We start from the raw sequence: 24,099 nt of genomic DNA on the forward strand, positions 1-24,099 counted from the left end.
TGTGTATATATGTATAAGTGTGTGTATGTGTGTGTAATATATGTGTAGGAATTAGTGTGTGCAGTGTGTATATATGTATAAGTGTATGTGTGTATTATGTATGTATTAGTGTGTATATATGTATAAGTGTGTGTATGTGTGCATTATATATGTGTATGAATTAGTGTGTGTAGTGTGTATATATGTATAAGTGTATGTGTGTATTATGTATGTATTAGTGTGTGTATGTGTGCATTATATATGTGTATGAATTAGTGTGTGTAGTGTGTATATATGTATAAGTGTGTGTATGAATAAAACAGCAGATAAGTGTGTTACAGACATCAGGGATGGTTAATTTACTATGAACTGAGTTACAATTGACCCTTCCACTAGGAACTAAAATGAAAACGCAACACCAAAATTGGGGTACAAAGGCTGCAGCTTTTTATTAACTTAAACACATATAACAAATTATAAATAATCAAATACTCAAACCCAAAACAGAGCTTGCCCATAGCAGTCACATATCTCCATTATCCACCACATTCCCATCACATTCTCTCCTGGAATTCCAGGACGTACCCATAACTGCTATCCCACCAGGCAAGCACTCCACCACAGGCAAAGACATTACCGCCATGCCCTGCCAACCAACCCCAAGGCCTTTGTAACCCCTTCTTTAATGTTAAAATTTAAGAACTGCCATCCCTTTGCAAGGTATGTGCCAGAAAAACGTCAGTTTCTTCCCCTACGAACCTTGCAAAGAAATTTTGGCACTCTTTTTGGGCCACCCACCTTCCCTATATACCTGTCTCCAGGCCCCTCCTCACTCAAGTCATCATTGGTCTCCTAGGCTGGGATCAAATGCCCCTCTGCAGCAATTACTCCTCCAGGGCTTCATTTCAGAGGCATAAAAGAGGGGCCACATACTGCCAGTGTGTTTATCTTGCACCTTTGTTAGTTCCTCTTTTTGGGGAATTAGTTCTCCTACAACAACTAATAAAGACCTAGTACAGTATTCTAAGAAGAGGCTTGAACTCTTTTCAGTTGTGTTGCGTTTGAGAAATATTCTTTCTAAAGCACTGGGAGGTCCCTTAAAGCTTCACAACCCAAAATGGCAGCAATGAATTGATACACAAGGCATTGTAGGGCTCTTTGGTAGCCAAGAATAATGGTAACCCAACCAGCAAAACTAAATTTACACCACCAGTATCACTAGGAACATGTTAATTAAAGGGATATAAAACAGTATATTTAATTGTTGTAATAAAAAACACTAACCAGTGGGTTATACTTAAAGGGACAGTCTAGTCAAAATTAAACTTTCATTATTCAGATAGGACTTGTAATTTTAATCAACTTTCCAATTTATTTTTATCATCAAATTTGCTTTTTTCTCTTGGTATTCTTAGTTTAAACTAAACATAGGTAGCCATATATACTAATTTCTAAGCCTTTGAGGGCTGCCTCTTATCACATGCTTTTAAAATCTCTTTTCAACACAAACGGCGAGATTACGAGTTTTGTGGTAACAGGGGTGCGTTGCTAACGAGCCTTTTTTTCCCACCGCTCCCTTAAGACAACGCTGGTATTACAGGTTTTTTTAAACCTGGCGTTACCTGCAAAAAGGTAAGCGTAGAGCAAAATTTAGCTCCACATCTCACCTCAATACCAGCGTTGCTTAAGTCAGCGGTGAGCTAGCTAAACGTGCTTGTGCACGATTTCCCCATAGGAAACAATGAGGCTGAGCTGGCTGAAAAAAAACCTAACACCTGCAAAAAAGTAGCGTTCAGCTCCTAACGCAGCCCCATTGTTTCCTATGGGGAAATTAATTTTATGTCTGTACCTAACACCCTAACATGAACCCCGAGTCTAAACACCCCTAATATTACACTTATTAACCTCTAATCTGCTGCCACCGCTATCGCTGACACCTACATTATATTATTAACCCCTAATCTGCCGCTCCGGACACTGCCTCCACCTACATTATACTTATGAACCCCTAATCTACTGCCCCCAACATCACAGACACCTCCATTATATTTATTAACCCCTAATCTGCCCCCCCCCCAACGTCGCCGCAACTATATTAAATTTATTAACCCCTAATCTGCCGCCGCCAACGTTGCCGCCACTATTATACATTTATTAACCCCTAAACCTAACCCTAACCCCCCCCTAACTTAAATATAATTTAAATTAAACTAAATAAAATTTACCATAATTAAATAAATTAATCCTATTTAAAACTAAATACTTACCGATAAAATAAACCCTAAGCTAGCTACAATATAACCAATAGTTAAATTGTAGCTAGCTTAGGATTTATATTTATTTTACAGGCAACTTTGTATTTATTTTAACTAGGTACAATAGTTATTAAATAGTTATTAACTATTTAATAACTTCCTAGTTAAAATAAGTACAAAAGTACCTGTAAAATAAACCCTAACCTAAGTTACAATTACACCTAACACTACACTATAATTAAACTAGTTACCTAAACTACTTACAATTAATTAGAATTAAATAAACTAAATTATGAAGAAAAAAAAACACACTAAATTACAGAAAAAAAAGAATTACAAGAATTTTAAACTAATTACACCTAATCTAATCCACCTAATAAAATAAAAAAGCCCCCCAAAATAAAAAAAATTCCCTACCCTATACTATATTACAAATAGCCCTTAAAAGGGCCTTTTGCGGGGCATTGCCCCAAAGTAATCAGCTATTTCACCTTTTAAAAAAATACAATACCCCGCCACACACACCCAACCCTACTCTAAAACCCACCCAATCCCCCTTAAAAAAAACTAACATTACCCCCTGAAGTTCACCCTACCTTGAGCCGTCTTCACCCAGCCGGGCACAAGTGGACCTCCAGAGGGGCAGAAGTCTTCATCCGATCCGGGCAGAAGAGATCCTCCAAGCGGCAGAAGTCTTCATCCAGGTGGCATCTTTTATCTTCATCCACGAAGCATTCTCTTCAAACAAAGTCCAAGCAAAGAAATGACGTCTTTAAATGACGTCATCCAAGATGGCGTCCCTTGAATTCCGATTGGCTGATAGGATTCTATCAGCCAATCGGAATTAAGGTAGGAAAAATCCTATTGGCTGATCCAATCAGCCAGTAGGATTGAAGTTCAATCCTATTGGCTGATCAAATCAGCCAATAGGATTGAGCTTGCATTCTATTGGCTGTTCCAATCACCCAATAGAATACGACCTCAATCCTATTGGCTGATTGCATCACCAATAGGATTTTTCCTAGCTTAATTTCCGATTGGCTGATAGAATCCTATCAGCGAATCAGAATTCAAGGGACGCCATCTTAGATGATGTCATTTAAAGGAACCTTCATTCTTCGTTTGAAGAGGATGCTCCGCGTCGGCTGGATTGAAGATGGACCCGCTCCACTCCGGATGAATGAAGATAGAAGATGCCGCCTGGATGAAGACTTCTGCCGCTTGGAGGACCTCTTCTGCCCAGATCGGATGAAGACTTCTGCCCCTCTGGAGGTCCACTTGTGCCCGGCTGGGTGAAGACGTCTCAAGGTAGGGAGATCTTCAAGGGGGTAGTGTTAGGTTTTAGAGTAGGGTTGGGTGTGTGGGTTTTAATGTTGGGGGGGTATTGTATTTTTTTTTTACAGGTGAAAGAGCCGATTACTTTGGGGCAATGCCCTGCAAAAGGCCCTTTTAAGGGCCATTTATAATTTAGTATAGGGTAGGGAATTTTATTATTTTGGGGGGCTTTTTTATTTTATTAGGGGGATTAGATTAGGTGTAATTAGTTTAAAAATGTTGTAATTATTTTTTTATTTTCTGTAATTTAGTGTTGTTTTTCGTACTTTAATTTATTTAATTTAATTGTATTTAATTGTAGGTAGTTTAGGTAATTATTTTAATTATAGTGTAGTGTTAGGTGTAATTGTAACATGGGTTAGAATTTATTTTACAGGTAAATTTGTACTTATTTTAACTAGGTAGCTATTAAATAGTTAATAACTATTTAATAACTATTGTACCTAGTTAAAATAAATACAAAGTTGCCTGTAAAATAAATATAAACCCTAAGCTAGCTACAATGTAACTATTAGTTATATTGTAGCCATCTTATGGTTTATTTTACAGGTAAGTATTTAGTTTTAAATAGGATTAATTTATTTAATTGTAGTAATTTTATTTAGTTTTAATTAAATTATATTTAAGTTAAGGGGGGTTAGACTTAGGTTTAGGGGTTAATAAATTTAATATAGTAGCAGCGATGTTGGGGGCGGCAGATAAGGGGTTAATAAATGTAGATAGGTGTGGGCGATGTTAGGGACGGCAGATTAGGGGTTAATAAAATTTAACTAGTGTTTGCGAGGCGGGAGTGCGGCGGTTTAGGGGTTAATATATTTATTAAAGTGGCGGCGATGTCCGGTCGGAAGATTAGGGGTTAAATAATTTATTTAAGTGTTACCGATGTGGGGGGGGGGCTTGGTTTTGGGGTTAATAGGTAGTTTATGGGTGTTAGTGTACTTTTTAGCACTTTAGTTAAGAGTTTTATGTTACGCCGTTAGCCCATAAAACTCTTAACTACTGACTTTTAAATGCGGTAGAAGTCTTGACAGGAGAGGGTCTACCGCTCACTTCTTCCAAGACTCGTAATACCAGCGTTAGGCAAATCCCATTAAAAAAAAATAGGATACGCAATTGACGTAAGGGGATTTGCGGTAAGCTCGAGTCGCGGAAGAAAAGTGAGCGGTACACCTGTACCTGCCAGACTTGTAATACCAGCGGGCGTTAAAAAGCAGCATTGGGACCTCTCAACTCTGCTTTTTAAGGCTAACGCAAGACTTGTAATCTAGCCGGCAGAGACTGAAAGTACACATGGGCCATATAGATAACACTTTGTTCAGGCACAGAAAGTTATTTAAGAGTTAGCACAACACAATGCTAAATGCAAGTCAATAGATAACAAATATTCACAGTCATGTGATCAGGGGGCTGTCAGAAGGTTCTTAGATACAAGGTAATCACAGAAGTCAAAAGTGTATTAATAAAACTGTGTTGGTTATGCAAAACTGGGGAATGGGTAATAAAGGGATTATCTATCTTTTAAAACAATAACAATTCTATTGTAGACTGTCCCTTTAACAGAAAGCATTACACTATGTATTATTCATCTTTTTGAAGGATTTTACATTTTCTCTTTCTTTCTTTTTCAGCTTCATTTGTGCAGTGTAAATTACTTTCTGTCATAGTCCTACAAGAAGGCTGAGGTCTCAACAGAAAGGCATATCTCGCCTGATGTCATAAAACTTCTAGAGTAGCTTGAGCCTGTTTACTATTCAGATAATGCTAGAGAGGCAGTAAATCTGTTTTGCCCATGCTCAGAAGAGGCAGAATGCGAGTTCAAAAGAGGTCTTCTCTCATCATTTTGTCTACTTGTTTTTTTTACACAATTATTTTCTTTTTATGTTTGATGTAACATTTGTTTTTACTAAAGGAGTACTGGTTCATATCCCTTTATTAAAAACAGATGTCACCACTACATTAGCATTTTTTTTTGTTGCATCTAAAATATTTATTTTAATGTATTATATGTTTTGTTAAAAATGGATATTATTTGTTTAAAATAAACCACTTTATGTTTTCATGATTGTGCAGACATGCCCTTATCTTGATGCTGTGAAAGGTCTTCCAGAGAGTCTCAATTGTGTACAAACAGGCATTTCCTTCTAATTCCACAATCATCTATACAGGGATATGAAACAGTCTGTTTCATTGTTGTAATAAAACAAAAGCACTAAGCAATGGGTTACACCTTTTAGAAATAATTGTAATATGTATTATTCATCATTTTAAATGGAATTTTACCTATTGTTTTTTTTTCTTTAACCCCTTAATGACCGAGGACGTACGCCATACGTCCTCAAAAAAAATACAGTTAACGCCTGAGGACGTATGGCGTACGTCCTCGGTTTGAAAAGCAGCTGGAAGCGATCCTGATCGCTTCCAGCTGCTTTCCGGTTATTGCAGGATGCCTCAATATCGAGGCATCCTGCAATAACAATTTGTACCCCTCCGGTGCAGAGAGAGCCACTCTGTGGCCCTCTCTACACCGGACATTGATGGCCACATTCGTTGGTGGGTGGGAGCTGCAGTGGGAGGCGGGAGGGCGGCCATCGATGGTTTCTGAGACACAGAGGGGGGCGGGATCGGGGGCGGGACAGTCAGGTGCGCGCACAGACAAACGCGTGCGTGCACGGGGGTGTCGGGCGCGTGCACGGGGAGGGAGCGGGTGGGAACCGCTTACACTACAGAAATGATCCTGTATAAGTGGGAGGAAGGGGGGGGGGGAATAAATGTCCCAAAAAAGAAATCTAAGGGATCTGGGAGGGGGTGGATATTGGTCGTGGGGAAGCTACACTACAGAAAAAAATAAAAAAGAGAAAAAAATATTGTACCCAAGATGGCTGCCAAGAAGGTAGAGGGGGGAGGTTAGAGAGCTGTTGGGGGGGGGGGGGGCAGGGAGGTTGGGGGCTAAGGGGGATCCTACACAGCAACATATGTAAATATGCACAGGGGGAAAAAAAGAATGAAAAAAAGGATGCCTTTTATTTTAGTACTGTCAGACTTTCTGCCAGTACTTAAGATGGCGGGGACAATTGTGGGGTGGGGGAGGTAAGAGAGCTGTTTGGGAGGGATCAGGGGGGGGTGATGTGTCAGGTGGGAGCCTGATCTCTACACTAAAGCTAAAATTAACCCTACAAGCTACCTAATTAACCCCTTCACTGCTAGCCATAATACACGTGTGATGCGCAGCGGCATTTAGCGGCCTTCTAAATACCAAAAAGCAACGCCAAAGCCATATATGTCTGCTATTTCTGAACAAAGGGGATCCCAGAGAAGCATTTACAACCATTTGTGCCATAATTACACAAGCTGTTTGTAAATTATTTCAGTGAGAAACCTAAAATTTGGAAAAATTTAACGTTTTTTTTTTATTTTATTGCATTTGGCGGTGAAATGGTGGTATGAAATATACCAAAATGGGCCTAGATCAATACTTTGGGTTGTCTACTACACTACAATAAAGCTAAAATTACCCCAAAAAGCTCCCTACATGCTCCCTAATTAACCCCTTCACTGCTGGGCATAATACATGTGTGGTGCGCAATGGCATTTAGCGGCCTTCTAATTACTAAAAAGCAACTCCAAAGCCATATATGTCTGCTTTTTCTGAACAAAGGGGATCCCAGATTAAAATTTACAACCATTTATGCCATAATTGCACAAGCTGTTTGTAAATAATTTCAGTGAGAAACCTAAAGTTTGTAAAAAAAAATGTGAAAAAGAGAACGATTTTTTTTATTTGATCTCATTTGGCGGTGAAATGGTGGCATGAAATATACCAAAATGGGCCTAGATCAATACTTTGGGTTGTCTTCTAAAAAAACATATCTACATGTTAATGGATATTCAGGGATTCCTGAAAGATATCAGTGTTCTAATGTAACTAGCGCAAATTTTAAAAAAAAAAAGTGGTTTGGAAATAGCAAAGTGCTACTTGTATTTATGGCCCTATAACTTGCAAAAAAAAAAAGCAAAGAAGATGTAAACATTGGGTATTTCTAAACTCTGGACAAAATTTAGAAACTATTTAGCATGGGTGTTTTTTGGTGGTTGTAGATGTATAACAGATTTTGGGGGTCAAAGTTAGAAAAAGTGTGTTTTTTTCCATTTTTTCCTCATATTGTATACATTTTTTTTATAGTAAATTATAAGATATGATGAAAATAATGGTATCTTTAGAAAGTACATTTAATGGCGAGAAAAACTATATAAAATATGTGTGGGTACAGTAAACGAGTAAGAGGAAAGTTACAGCTAAACACAAACACCTCAAAAATGTAAAAATAGCCTTGGTCCCAAAAGGACAGAAAATGGAAAAGTGCTGTGGTCATTAAGGGTTTAAACTGCTATTTGTGCAGTGTCCATTACTGCCCTACAAGGAGGCTGTGGTCTCTACAGGAAGGCTTATCTAGATTCATGTCATAAAACATCTAGAGTAACATGAGCTGGATTACTATTAAAGGGACAAGTCCAAAAAAAAAAACCTTTCATTTTTCAAATAGGACATGTAATTTTAAACAACATTCCATTTTACTTTTATCAACAATTTTGCTTTGTTCTCTTGGTATTCTAGTTAAAAGCAAACCTAGGAAGGCTCATATGATAATTTCTAAGCCCTTGAAGGCCGCCTCTATTTTATTTACTTTTCACAGGAGGGGAGAGCAAGCTCATGTAGGCCATATAGATAGCATTGTGATCACGCCCGTGGCTAGTGGCAGACACTGCACTAATTGGCTAAAATGCAAGTCAATAGATAATAACTAAAAGTCATGTGATTAGGGGCGGTCAGAAGATGCTTAGATACAAGTAAGTCACAGAAGTAAAAAATGTATTAATATAAAACAGTGTTGGTTTTGCAAAACTGGGGAATGGGTAATAAAGGGATTATCTATCTTTTTAAACAACAAAAATTCTGGTGTTGACTGTCCCTTTAAGTGAATACTAAATAATTAGGGAGTCAGATTTGCCCATGCTCAGAAGAGGCAGACTGCAACTTAAGTTGCCAACATGTCAGCTCTGAAGTCTCCCTGAGGGCAAGGGCTACACTGAGAATTTCTAAGTTCTCATTTTTGCAAGACAACACATTGTTTGCCGTTTTTTAAAATATGACTGAATGTTTTACTGTTGTGTCTCTTTAAATACATTTTACATTCCCCTGTACAGTTTATTACTGGATGTACTGGGCAACCAAGTGTACAGAACACAACTGAAGGTGAATTGCAAAGCTTTGTTTTCTGCCTGACCAGTAACATAGCCCTCAGAGAATGCACCCCTAGGCAGCTGTCTATACCCCAACCCTGTCAACCAGAATTATCCTTCAAACCTGTACAATGTAGTTATTTATTATGTAGATCTTACCCACTAGTGCAAATAAAGCCTTTAGAATCCCCTCAATAAGATCCAGTCGCTGGTAACACCTGTTGGATCGACAGTTTCCCTTAACCTTGTTGTTCAGGTATCTCAGAGGGTATTTCACTGACCACCATAAGCCAAACAGAAGGAAGAAGCTGCCGGGAAGAGCATGCCCCTTGAAATTAGCCATTTAATTCGTCCCCTGGAACACAAATAAAGAGGCATCAGAGAAACACATCATTATCACCTCTGCCAGCTTGGTGACTGCAGAGTGTCACATTTTATCAGTAGCTCAGTTTGTGCCAGCTATCGCCTAAATACAGATTCACCTGTTCCCTCCCCAAAACAGATGCCAACAGGAGCCACAAGACAATGACTGGCTGACAAGTAATGCAGATTCATTTCACAATCACAGATAAATATTACTTGTTATCCCCTGGTGGATAGATCAGGTCAAGTAATAAACTACATAAAAACCCTCATGTGAAGGTTATAAATAAATCTGTATATATGTACAACAAAGTGCTGAACCAGGTAATGGGCAGGGCCTAAGTAATTTGTTCTATGGCAAATTACCCCAGGAAAACCCTCTTTTAGGTCTATTGGCTGCAGCTCACTGATGAAGTCTTGAGGCAGAAATGTATATTTTTGGGATTGACATGTCTCTAGATCAGAGGACAATTGCCTGGGATTTTGGAACAGGGTTGTCTATTCAAGCCAGAATCAGACTGGTATACTTCAGGAAAGTTATCGTCTGTGAAAAAAGCACAATTGGGCTAAAAGAGCTGGTTGCTGGATGGTGACATACATATATTTATATAGTTTTAGTTTAAGTTTTTTACCAAACATTTAAAAGCAATGAAATTCCTAACTTAATCTTCCCCACTTCTCCTTGAAAGATTTGCATGATATTATCAATGACATCACTGATTACATCACACATGACATCATTGATGATATTACAGGCATTACTGGTGACATCACGTGACCTATGATATATAGTATAATATGTATGGAAGTGTGAGCTTAGATGGTGCATAAGTCCCTGATCACCTCCTATTTCCTCTCTCATATGCAACCATTTCATATCTACCTACATTACACATAATCGCCTCAAACACTCACCTCCATTTGCCCCCACATGTTTCTTTACCTCTCACTCACTTTAACTTATATTCTCAGCAACTTTTCCCTCACATCCAGCTCACCCTCTAAATTCAACAAACCTTCACACACCAGCTTCTGTCATCCCTTTAGCCTTCCCTCCTCAAACACAGCCTCCTCCTCAACCTCTCTTCCTATCTCCCTGATATCCACCACCTTCCTCACCCTCTTAATCAGCTTCCTCTTCATCCCTTTTGTTCACAGTCTGTTTCACACCCTCTTATAAAAAATGGTCTACCTCACACACAGCACCTTCCTCACCCGCTGACTGTTATACACAGCCTCCTCCTTATCCTCCCACCCCTTCTTCTTTACACACAGCCGCTTCCTTATCCTCTCACCCGTCCTTCTTTACACACAGCCGCCTCCTTATCCTCTCACCCGTCCTTCTTTACACACAGCCGCCTCCTTATCCTCTCACCCCTTCTTCTTTACACACAGCCACCTCCTTATCCTCTCACGCCTTCTTCTTTACACACACCCTCCTCTTTATCCTCTCACTCCTTCTTCTTTACACACAGCCCACTCCTTATCCTCTCACCCCTTCTTCTTTACACACAGCTCTCTCCTTATCCTCTCACACCTTCTTCTTTACACACAGCCTCCTCTTTATCCTCTCACTCCTTCTTTACACACAGCCTCCTCCTTATCCTCTCACCCCTTCTTCTTTACACACAGCCTCCTCTTTATCCTCTCACCCCTTCTTCTTTACACACAGCCTCCTCCTTATCCTCTCACCCCTTCTTCTTTACACACAGCCTCCTCCTTATCCTCTCACCCCTTCTTCTTTACACACAGCATCCTCCTTATCCTCTCACCCCTTCTTGTTTACACACAGACCCCTCCTTATCCTCTCACCCCTTGTTCTTTACACACAGCCGCCTCTTTATCCTCTCACCCCTTCTTCTTTACACACAGCCTCCTCCTTATCCTCTCACCCCTTCTTCTTTACACACAGCCTCCTCTTTATCCTCTCACCCCTTCTTCTTTACACACAGCCTCCTCCTTATCCTCTCACCCCTTCTTTACACACAGCCCCCTCCTTATCCTCTCATCCCTTCTTTACACACAGCCTCCTCCTTATCCTCTCACCCCTTCTTTACACACAGCCTCCTCCTTATCCTCTCAACCCTTCTTTACACAAAGCTCCCTCCTTATCATCTCACACCTTCTTCTTTACACACAGCCTCCTCTTTATCCTCTCACCCCTTCTTTACACAAAGCCCCCTCCTTATCCTCTCACACCTTCTTCTTTACACACAGCTCCCTCCTTATCCTCTCACACCTTCTTCTTTACACACAGCCCCCTCCTTATCCTCTCACCCCTTCTTTACACACAGCCCCCTCCTTATCTCTCATCCCTTCTTTACACACAGCCTCCTCTTTATCCTCTCACCCCTTCTTCTTTACACACAGCCTCCTCCTTATCCTCTCACCCCTTCTTTACACACAGCCTCCTCTTTATCCTCTCACCCCTTCTTCTTTACACACAGCTACCTCTTTATCCTCTCACCCCTTCTTTATTACACACAGCCCCCTCCTTATCCTCTCACCCCTTCTTCTTTACACACAGCCCCCTCCTTATCCTCTCACCCCTTCTTCTTTATACACAGCCTCCTTATCCTCTCACCCCTTCTTCTTTACACACAGCCTCCTCTTTATCCTCTCATCCCTTCTTCTTTACACACAGCCGCCTCCTTATCCTCTCACCCCTTCTTCTTTATACACAGCCTCCTCCTTATCCTCTCACCCCTTCTTCTTTACACACAGCCTCCTTATCCTCTCACCCCTTCTTCTTTACACACAGCCTCCTCTTTATCCTCTCATCCCTTCTTCTTTACACACAGCCCACTCCTTATCCTCTCACCCCTTATTTACACACAGCCTCCTCCTTATCCTCTCACCCCTTCTTTACACACAGCCTCCTCTTTATCCTCTCACCCCTTCTTCTTTACACACAGCCCCCTCCTTATCCTCTCATCCCTTCTTCTTTACACACAGCCTCCTCCTTATCCTCTCATCCCTTCTTCTTTACACACAGCCTCCTCCTTATCCTCTCATCCCTTCTTCTTTACACACAGCCACCTCTTTATCCTCTCACCCCTTCTTCATTACACAGTCGCCTCCTTATCCTCTCACCCCTTCTTCTTTACACTCAGCCCCCTCCTTATCCTCTCACCCCTTCTTCTTTACACACAGCCTCCTCCTTATCCTCTCACCCCTTCTTCTTTACACACAGCTGCCTCTTTATCCTCTCACCCCTTCTTCTTTACACACAGCCCCCTTCTTATCCTCTCACCCCTTCTTCTTTACACACAGCCCCCTCCTTATCCTCTCACCCCTTCTTTTTTACACACAGCCGCCTCCTTATCCTCTCATCCCTTCTTCTTTACACACAGCTGCCTCTTTATCCTTTCACCCCTTCTTCTTTACACACAGCCGCCTCTTTATCCTCTCACCCCTTCTTCTTTACACACAGCCTCCTCCTTATCCTCTCACCCCTTCTTTACACACAGCCCCCTCCTTATCCTCTCACCCCTTCTTCTTTACACACAGCCTCCTCCTTATCCTCTCACCCCTTCTTTACACACAGCCCCCTCCTTATCCTCTCATCCCTTCTTTACACACAGCCTCCTCCTTATCCTCTCACCCCTTCTTTACACACAGCCTCCTCCTTATCCTCTCACCCCTTCTTTACACACAGCCTCCTCCTTATCCTCTCACCCCTTCTTTACACACAGCCTCCTCCTTATCCTCTCACCCCTTCTTTACACAAAGCTCCCTCCTTATCCTCTCACACCTTCTTCTTTACACACAGCCTCCTCTTTATCCTCTCACCCCTTCTTTACACAAAGCCCCCTCCTTATCCTCTCACACCTTCTTCTTTACACACAGCCTCCTCCTTATCCTCTCACACCTTCTTCTTTACACACAGCCTCCTCTTTATCCTCTCACCCCTTCTTTACACAAAGCCCCCTCCTTATCCTCTCACACCTTCTTCTTTACACACAGCTCCCTCCTTATCCTCTCACACCTTCTTCTTTACACAAAGCCCCCTCCTTATCCTCCCACCCCTTCTTCTTTACACACAGCTCCCTCCTTATCCTCTCACACCTTCTTCTTTACACACAGCCCCCTCCTTATCCTCTCACCCCTTCTTTACACACAGCCCCCTCCTTATCCTCTCACACCTTCTTCTTTACACACAGCCTCCTCTTTATCCTCTCACCCCTTCTTCTTTACACACAGCCTCCTCTTTATCCTCTCACCCCTTCTTCTTTACACACAGCCTCCTCCTTATCCTCTCACCCCTTCTTCTTTACACACAGCCTCCTCCTTATCCTCTTACCCCTTCTTCTTTACACACAGCCTCCTCTTTATCCTCTCATCCCTTCTTCTTTACACACAGCCTCCTCTTTATCCTCTCACCCCTTATTTACATACAGCCCCCTCCTTATCCTCTCATCCCTTCTTCTTTACACACAGCCTCCTCCTTATCCTCTCATCCCTTCTTCTTTACACACAGTCGCCTCCTTATCCTCTCACCCCTTCTTCTTTACACTCAGCCCCCTCCTTATCCTCTCACCCCTTCTTCTTTACACACAGCCTCCTCCTTATCCTCTTACCCCTTCTTCTTTACACACAGCCTCCTCTTTATCCTCTCATCCCTTCTTCTTTACACACAGCCTCCTCTTTATCCTCCCACCCCTTATTTACATACAGCCCCCTCCTTATCCTCTCATCCCTTCTTCTTTACACACAGCCTCCTCCTTATCCTCTCATCCCTTCTTCTTTACACACAGCCCCCTCCTTATCCTCTCATCCCTTCTTCTTTACACACAGCCCCCTCCTTATCCTCTCACCCCTTCTTCTTTACACAAAGCCTCCTCCTTATCCTCTCACCCCTTCTTCTTTACACACAGCTGCCTCTTTATCCTCTCACCCCTTCTTTACACACAGCCCCCTCCTTATCCTCTCACCCCTTCTTCTTTACACAGAGCCCCCTCCTTATTCACTATAATTTTTGGGATGAGATAATAATCAGGACATGATCATTAAAAAAAAAAAAAAAAAAAAAAAAAAAAAACCAATGGTCTCATAGGATGAGCCATTTTGCAGAGAACTGCTGGACTGCAGGAGAGCACAGATACTTTGGTGAAAAAATAAACATAATTTATAGGTGAAGCCTTTATTGGCCAATAGAGGACACATACACTTCAAAGGGACTTGAAACCCAGAAACTTTCTTTCATGATTTAAATAGAGCAAACAGTTTTAAACAATTTTCCAGTTAACTTCTATTATCTAATGTGCTTCATTCTCTTGGTATCCTTTGTTGGAATGTCCCTTTAACTGTACATGACACTAAATGGGACATACAAGTCAAAATTAAACTTTCATAATTAAAACAGGACATACAGTTTAAACAACAACAACAACTTCTAATTAACTTATTTTACCTCTCTCTCTCAACTTTTTCTTGACAGCATACTTAGGTAGGCTACATTATTTGTAGCTGTGTAAAACACTGCTGCCATAGAGTACTAAAGACACGTGCACTTATGAGCCTACCTTTTTTTACTATTCAATAAAAAATACCAGGAAAACAAAGCAAGTTTGATCAGAAGTAAATTGGAAAGTTGTTTAAAATTGCATGCTCTATCTGAATCATGAAAGTTTAAAGGGACATGAAACCTAAAGTGTTTCTTTTATGATATAGAACGAGCATGCAATTAAAATTAAACAACTTTCCAATTTACTTCTGTTATCTAATGTGCTTCATTCTCTTGATATGTTTTGCTGAAAAGCATATCTAGATAGGCTCAGTAGCTGCTAATTGGTGGTTGCACATAGATGCCTCGTGTGATTGGCTCACCCATGTGCATTGCTATTTCTTCAACACAGGATATCTAAAGAATGAAGCAAATAAGAAAAATAAATTAGAGAGTTTAAAATTGTTTTCTCTATCTGAATCATGAAAGAAAATTAAGAGGTTTAATGTCCCTTTAATTTGGACTTTACTTTCCCTTTAAAAATACTAGCAAAAGGGAGGCCCCTGATAATGTAAGACGCATAGTGACGCTGATAGAATATCTGAAGGTAACAGAAACGCCTTCTCTGCTCCTTTCTCTGGATACGGAGAAGGCGTTTGACAGAGTAGATTGGCAATATATGATGGCAGTTCTCGAATATATGGGATTTGGTAGTAAATTTAGGGGGGCAATCAAAAATATATACACAAATCCAGTAGCAACAATTAGGGCAGCGTGATATCAGTCTCGACCTATCAATATACTGAATGGAACTCGTCAGGGATGTCCGTTATCTCCACTTTTATTTGCGTTGTGCATAGAACCTTTGGCGTCTTGTATTCGTAACTCTAAGGATATCCATGGGGTTAAATTAAATAAAGGGGAACAAACACTAACTTTATTTGCAGACGATATCTTGCTTACAATTACAAAACCAATGCTTTCCCTCCCTAATTTGTACAAATTATTAGAAGATTTTTCCAATGTTTCAGGTTTCAAAATAAATTTGGATAAATGCGAAGCACTCCCTCTATCATTACCAACACACACACAAAAGTTGATAGAAGCGAACTTTGATTTTAAATGGGTTTATCATTCCCTAAAATATCTAGGAATACAAATCGCAGACACCATAGAAACATTGTATAAAGCAAACTACATCCCAATTTACAAAACTATAAGAAGAGATATATTGAAATGGAAGAAAGGGAACTTTTCTTGGTATGGCAGATTCTCGGCCATTAAAATGAATGTCCTACCAAGACTGTTATATCTATTTAGAGCTTTACCTATTAAAATCCCAATAAAAGAGCTTGAAGAACTACAATCTGAAATTATTAAATTTATAAGAGGACATAAAACAGCTAGAATAGCTGCTCATATTTTAAAACAACACAAGCTATTGGGAGGTGTAGGAGTCCCTAATCTTAGAGATTATTATCATGCTGCCAGACTGGCACAAAATGCTCTTTTATGTAAAGATTGCCAGGGGATGACATGGCCAGGTATTGAAGCAGATATTGGAAGACTAAGCACTCCGGGAGATATATTATGGAAACCCTCAGATCTAAAAGACCAGAGGATAATTAAACTAAAAACTACAGAAGATTCTAAGCTTATGTGGAGGTCACTAACACATACAATGAAATTACTCTCGCCACACACTATTATAATACCTCTAAGTACACTACTCCCAAAAGAATTTCAAAAACAAATAGATAAGTGGGGAAATAAAGGCCTCTATAGGGTAGCTGATTTCCTAGACAATGGGAAGTTGTTGACATTTACACAATTAAGAGATAAAATACACCCAAATACATTGCACTGGTTTTTATATCTCCAAATTTCCCATGCTATAAATACATATAGACTAGGCAGCATCCCAGCCTGCCCAAAAACTGCTCTGGAACAAATGATAATGACACCCGGTAGAAATAAAAAAATGATTACACGCTTATACTTAGCCATTCAAGAAGCAAATAGTTCAGCAAAATTGGTAATTTATGACAAATGGGAACAAGATTTAGCTATAACCTATGATAGAGAAGATTGGAGCCAGATATTCTCTTCAATAAGGAGAAGCTTAATAGGGGCAGACCTTATCGAAAACTCAATAAAAACCTCATATAGATGGTACCTTACACCACTGAAATCCTCACACTACACCACACAGGGTAGTAGATTATGTTATCGGGGATGTAAAGGGATAGGGACCTATTTTCACATGTGGTGGGAGTGTCCAAAGATACAACCTACATGGGACAAGCTTTCTCAACTATTTAAGGTGATTCTAGACGACTCCTTTACATTATCAGCCTCACAGGCCTTACTACATATCCCCCAGGAGTCACTGAACTCAATTACTAATAGATGGGTTAATATTATATGTACCGCAACCAGAATATGTATAGCTAGAAAATGGAAAGTGGGGGCTCCAGAATGGGGTGAGGTACTGATCAAAATTGAAGATGTTTATAATATGCTAGAATCAGCTGCATGGATACAAGGGACATCTGAGAGATTCCAAAACATGTGGATACACTGGATTTTAAATAAACAGAAATATGTAGGTACATACAGATCAACACTACGTAACCAATAAGGCTTTTTTAGGGCAATTAAATTGGAGAGAATAGGAACTTTCTTAAATATAGATATAGCGTTCTAAAGAAATCTACAACATTGTCACTGCTCGACGGGAAAAGTTTAAAGTTAAAGGTTTTTCTTTGTATACAGTTATGAAGTTTAGGTTTAGGGAAATGGGATAAGAAGGGGGAGGGGGTGGAGATGGAGTTAGGGAAGGCAGAGGGGAAGGGGGGAGAAAAATTGATGAAAATTATATAAACAGGGTGCTGAAAACTTTAATTGTTTTAAGAATACTAGGACATTGTAACCCAGCACACTGTTTTATTATGTTGTATTTGATGTGATCCATGACAATAAAAATTATTTCAAATAAAAATACTAGCAAAGCCCTTTATATACCAGCTGGGTGGCAGCTTTGGTCATTTAAGAATACATTCTAAAATACTTTGTACTTGTTTGTATACAAAATACGCAAGCAGTAAAGCAGTCAACACCAAAATTGTTATTGTTTAAAACGATAGATAACCCCTTTACTACCCATCCCAGAGCTTTGCACAACCAACATTGTTAGATTAATATACTTTATAACATTTAAACCTAGAAATGTCTGCCTGTTTCTAAGCCACTACAGACAGTCTCTTATCACATGCTTTTTTATTAGCTTTTCACAACAGGAGACTGCTAGTTCATGTGGGCCATATAGATAAATAACTTCACGGGCGTGAGCACAATGTTAAAATTTAGCACAACATAGTACTTAAATGCAAGTCAGTAGATGATAAATAAAAAGTCATGTGATCAGGGGACTGTCAGAAGATGCTTAGATACAAGGTAATTACAGAGGTAAAAAGTATATTACTATAACTGTGTTGGTTATGCAAAACTAGGGAATGGGTAATAAAGGGATCATCTATCTTTTAAAACAATAAAAATTCTGGTGTAGACTGTCCCTTTAATGCTGAAGTTTACTGTCATTTAAGAATAATAAAGCTGATTTTTTGTAATCCTTATTTAGGTTTCACCTCTAATCTTATAAATATTGTACACTATTATATCATTAAAGCAGATTATTAGTTACAAAAGTGTTTAACCCTTGCTAAGGCAGAAATCTAGTTCGCTCCTGTGCCAGTTCAGATGAAGATACAACTCCTGGAAATCCAATCACAAGAAGCATACATGTGTATCCATTTATTGCCAGCACTAATCATCTTCTGGAACAGTAGAGAGAGCAGTTTATTCATTTACTAGTTCGTTTTTTTACAAGGTGTACTAGACAAAACAAAACACTTGTCAGTTGGAGAAAGTATTTCATTCTTTATTGTTGTCCACAGGTGTAATACAGGTGTGTTAGACAAGGCAGTCTCTCAATATGAAACTGACGCATTTTGCAAATGCTCACAAGATTTTTTGTTACCATAATGCCCCATAATAATAAATAATAATTAGAAGGGACATGAAAATCTAAATGATTTTTTCATGATTCACACAGAGCAAGCAAATTAAAAAGTAATCCATTTCAGTTTTATTGTCAACTTTGCCTCTCCTTTGTTAAAACTTAGCTCCTTTTCATGAGAGAATGCTGAGGTTGGCTCAGGAGTGCATATCCCCCAACTATCCCAATTTTCGCGGGACAGTCCCGATTTTAGGGGTCTGCCCCCCCCCCTGTCCCGATTTGCCCCATGCATTTAAAAAAAAAATGTTTTTTTTTATTCTATTGGGCCCATACTCAGAAGCAGCTGGCTTTGCTCTCACAGGGTTAGATACCTGTTAGATTCCCTGTGGAAAAGGAATGGTGTGTGGGATAAGCAGGAGTAAGAAGGCTGCATACACTCTGACCACGGGTAATGGTGACCTCTCTAACCTACCTCTGGTAGTGATGATGTCTAACCCCTGGTGATAATACTAGCATGCCTTCAGTTTTATACAATGAGCAGTGCTAATACCAGGGTAACGAACAGTGGCAGCCGCAGACTGCCAGCTAATGTGCTTGCCAACCCCAGGACCCCATACAATGAATTACAGATACCCATATATGATGTATTGTGTGTGTCTATCTGTATCCATAACTGTGTGTGTGTGTGTGTGTGTGTGTGTGTGTGTGTGTGTGTGTGTATATATAAGTTTATGCTATGTAGTGTGTGTGTGTGTGTGTCTGAATGTATAAATGTAAGCTATGTAGTATGTGTATGTGTATCTGCATGTATAAGTGTGTATCTGCATGTATAAGTGTATGCTATGTAGTGTGTGTCTGAATGTATAAATGTAAGCTATGTAGTTTGTGTATGTGTATCTGCATGTATAATTGTGTATCTGCATGTATAAGTGTATGCTATGTAGTGTGTGTCTGCATGTATAAGTGTATACTATGTAGTGTCTGTATGTATAAGTGTATGCTATGTAATGTGTGTGTGTATCTGCATGTATAAGTGTATACTATGTAGTGTGTGTGTATCTGCATGTATAAGTGTATGCTATGTAGTGTGTGTGTGTGTGTGTGTGTGTGTGTGTGTGTGTATCTGCATGTATAAGTGTATGCTATGTAGTGTGTGTGTGTGTGTATATCTGCATGTGTAAGTGTATGCTATGTAGTGTGCTACTGTGCATTTTTGCTGACTTTAAAGGCCAGAATCTAGAATAATAATGGGGAATGCAGAGAGCAGTTTTAAAAGAATTTATTATTAAATGTCCAATTAAGATAAAAATATTTAGCAATGTCTTTGCAAAGGCTAATTAAATAGTGGTTTGAGCTTGTGTTTGATTTGCTGCCTAAGTGTATTAAAATATATGACTTTATTTAGAATTTTATTTATATTACTTTAATCTTATGATTTTTTAAGCCCCGCCCACCACATTTCAATTTTTTTGCCGCGGGGGGGGGGGGGGTATGTCCCTCTTTTGACTTTTGAAATGTTGGGAGGTATGGGAGTGAGCACGGGTCTTCAGGACTATACAGCAGTAGTGTTTGGAACAATGGTATACTTATATACCATACATTCCAGAAACCGGGAAAGTCCCAGTTTAGTGCATAAAAAATAGTCTCACCCGGTTCCCTCTAAAACCCGGTTTTATTTTTCACAGTGGTCAAATACAGAGTCACAGGTTTGAGTTTTTATCTTGCAAGTTTCTGACATTAGCAGTAGTATAAGGGAAGGTCTGCCACTGTGGCACAGTACACGGAAGGCAACAGAAACAAGTCAGACTGAGGCTCAAACACAGCACGTTTTACAGCACCATGCACCATCTATCATGAGCCACTTTAGGTGAATAATGCCCTGCCCAACCAGTGAGATGGAATTGAAAGTGCACATCAGGCTTCACAGACCTGACCCATACCTGTCCCTGATTGGCTACAGCAGCGTTAAGATAAGAATTGCAAAACAAAGCATGTTTTGCTAACATAATGGCTGTGGCAAGCTGTGTCTGGATTAGATATGTAAATTAAAATACTTTGTTAGATCCGAGTGCAGAAGAAGGCGGCCGCTCGCACAGTTCAGCTCTTTTCCAAGCCGGATTTATACTTGTGGAAGTGCAGCATGCTAGATCTTAGTTAGTGTGTTGTACTTTCACAAGGAGAAATCTGTCTCTGAAAACAGCTGAATGCCGCGAGCAACCGCCTTCTTCCACAATCAGATACTAACAAAGTATCCAAATGCACATATCTAGTCTGGAATGGAGCCCCCAAATAATGCAAAGAGGTGCGTGGAGTTTGGCAAAAAAGGTGTTAATTCATTCCAAAAAATTCCACTCTCGCCTAATATGTTAATTTATTGCACAACTGCAGAGAAAAATATTGTATATAATTACAAGGACTTACTGCCCTTTTCATTTTAACTTACATGTTAAAGGGACACTAAAGTCAAAATTAAACTCTCATGATCCATATAGAGCAGCAATTTTAAACAACTTTCCAATTTACTTCCATTAACAAAATGTGCACGGTCTTTTTATATTTACACTTTATGAATCACCAGCTCCTACTGAGCATGTGCAAGAATTCACAGAATATACCTATAGGCAAACTGAGCATGTGCAAGAGTTTACAGAATATAAGTATATGCATTTGTGTTTGGCTGATGGCTGTCACACGATGCAGGAGTGTAAATAGACATAACTTTTTAACCCTTTAACGCCGTTACTACGTTGTATTCCATCCGAACTTTTCTGGGCTTTAACGCTGATGGATGAAATACAACGTCCTAACGGCTTGGATTTTCTGAAGCCACTGGCGCTTCCCTGATGGGATCGCGGTCTGGGGGGCGAGCCTAGCATCATAGAGATGCCCCCCTGATGCAATCCCATCATTGAAATCTCGTGATCGCGTGCACGATCGCGAGATTTCAAATTGTTTGTATCGGAACAGTTGTTCCAATGTAGACACTTTCACCCCAACAGGAAAGGGTTAAATTTGACAGAAAAAGATCTACTACTTATTTGAAGTTCAGGCTATGTTCTATTGCATTGTCTTGTTAATATGTGTTTGTTCATTATGCAAATCTCCTGTATTTACTGGTCTTTTAATTAAAGAACACACACCAAATTCCTTGCAAAATCAGCCAATCCTGATAAATAATACATAGTTTAGCCACAGGCTGTGCAAAAAGAACTATCAGCATTAGAGCTGCCCCTCCTGGGAATGCTTCCACCTGTTGTCACCTACAGATGCTCAGCCGTGTGGTTACTCACAATATACAGGTGCTACTCCCTCCCTGGTATTTTCAAGGTAAAAAGGTTTCACACGACATGGGAAACCATCAAATCTTCTGAGACGTGTAATCCTCACCCAAGGCTGAGCTCAGGAGATCTCTGTGGTGTGTGTAATTAAGCACCTTCTTTATCTGTTCAGACCTCTAATTTTATTACACCACTATACACTTTGCTATGTTACATTTAATTTCAGTAACAAATTATTGGGTGGGGAATGTGTAGGAGATAAATAAAATATCAATGGCAAGTTATTGAATACATATAATTCAGTATACACATTGTTTTAATCTACAAGTAACATCTGAAAACTACAAGAAATTAATTTTACTTAAATTTCTTTAATATATATATATATATATATATATATATATATATATATAAACAAGGTTTAACCATTTGGCTAACAACGTGGGCTACAACACATTAAATGCTTTTAAAAATAGCTGCCATCCAGCTACAACCTATGCTGAGTAAAACAACAACTTGCTGATAAATACTATAAATAAGAAAATATTTCTAAAGTAGAAAACGTTTTGTTGAGGGCACCATAATCCTAATTAACAGCAAACGAGTTAAAGCTTTAGTTTAAGCATCAAACAAATACATTGTGTCCAACTCTCCATTATCAACTACAACGTATAAAATATTTTCTTTACAATTAACAATAAAGTGTGTTTTTGTTCGATTGTCAAATAAAAGAGCATAATAAAAAAAAAAACTAATAACCCTTTGATTGCCTGTTAGCCACTTGATTTCTTATTTCAAAATCTACACTAAAACCCCATAACTTGCTTCTTGCTATACAGCAGAGCACTAAACTAAAATGTTTGAACCAGTAAAAAATAAAAAAAAAGTGTTGTTTGAGATGTGCTGCATTATTATTAATTGAATGTGCATGTTGCTTACCTGTAGTGTGTGAGGTGGCTGGGCAGAATGTAGGAGTGAAGTCTAACAAGTGCTCTGTATGCTGGTGTCTAATAACCTTTGCACAGGTGATTTTGAAAAAAAAAAAGACAAACAGGCTTGTTCACTTTGTAACCTGTTAGGTTTCTCCCTCTACAGAAATGTAACAATACTGGTACCTGCTTTTGCTAGATCAGTGTATGTGATCTGACAGTCTCCTAAAAGGATTAGATACATTATATAATGCCTGTTCTATAACCAGTACTAAAATGCTGCATGTACATAATAATGCAAAGATAAAATACTGTAATGTGTTAGATTATATTGTTGCAGTAAAGCATGCATGTAACTATGTGTTTAATCATGTAATGGCATTAAACTACTGTTCAGGAGTCAATCCGAATTGCACTAGGATATTGTGTTTAGACTCGTTTCCCAAGTAAACATATCGTTCCCCAAGCCCTTGTGCTGTAATAAAATGCTGTATATTTCACTAGAGCATTTCTTTATACAATTACTTTGTCCCTTTAAATCTTTTTTACCATTTTATCCAGAGATATGCTACTCATTTTTATTTTTTATATTGTCAAATAAAACTGCATACATTTGGAAAATGAACATATAAAACTTGCTTTAGTCTTTTCCTGCTATATGTAATAAAGATGGTACATAGCAATGCCTTGCAGACCTCTTGGTAATAAGGAGCATTGCTGGATTACAAAAAGGTATATGGCTACAGTAACAAACTCACTGGGTCCTGAGCAGTCCTACCTGACTTCATGCTCTGGTAAATGTTCCTTATTCTGAGATCAGATCAGGTATATCCTGTACTTCATATACAGGTGTTAATTATTTCCTGTGTAACTGCAGATACATCACATGCACACACAGAATTTATACACTAACTAGTGTCTGTGATAGAGACATTTAAATAAACTGATTTTATATTTTTTCTTTTTGATAATGAATAAATAAAGGTAACAATTGTCAGAAAAAAAGAACATTAAATTTAAACAACCGTTTCTACCATTTGTTTATTAGTGAAACAACTGAACCAGAGGCTTTCATCATTTATTCATTGCGTTTCTACCTCTAGTTTATAAACTAAAAAGAACAAAGTTTGTAATTGTTAATTAAAAAATAAAAATTCAATGAATTTATGAAATTCAGGAAACATAAGGTAATTTATGAAGGAGTGACCCTATATAACAATGTGTTTAACTCCTACACGCCCTTTAGCTACAAAGTAGA

The 24,099-nt window shown here is 39.1% G+C and overlaps 1 protein-coding gene across 2 annotated transcripts in view; it reads right to left on the minus strand.

Annotated features, from left to right (window-relative positions):
• LOC128643724 (transmembrane protein 45B-like) overlaps positions 1–23,646 on the minus strand; it is a 62,344-nt gene extending 38,698 nt beyond the window's left edge. The window contains exons 1-2 of one of the 2 annotated variants that reach the window (XM_053696552.1): positions 23,620–23,646; positions 8,967–9,162 (exon numbers count right to left, since the gene is read on the minus strand). In XM_053696552.1, the coding sequence (XP_053552527.1) occupies positions 8,967–9,150 (184 nt within the window). In that variant the 5' untranslated portion in view covers positions 9,151–9,162; positions 23,620–23,646. Of the gene's footprint in view, positions 1–8,966; positions 9,163–22,851; positions 22,944–23,619 lie in introns of those variants that run through there. The other variant, XM_053696551.1, reaches the window with a different exon arrangement.
• Between the last annotated feature and the right edge of the window lie 453 nt (positions 23,647–24,099).

The sequence above is a fragment of the Bombina bombina genome, unplaced genomic scaffold, assembly GCF_027579735.1.
Source record: "Bombina bombina isolate aBomBom1 unplaced genomic scaffold, aBomBom1.pri scaffold_546, whole genome shotgun sequence".
Lineage (NCBI taxonomy): Eukaryota > Metazoa > Chordata > Amphibia > Anura > Bombinatoridae > Bombina > Bombina bombina.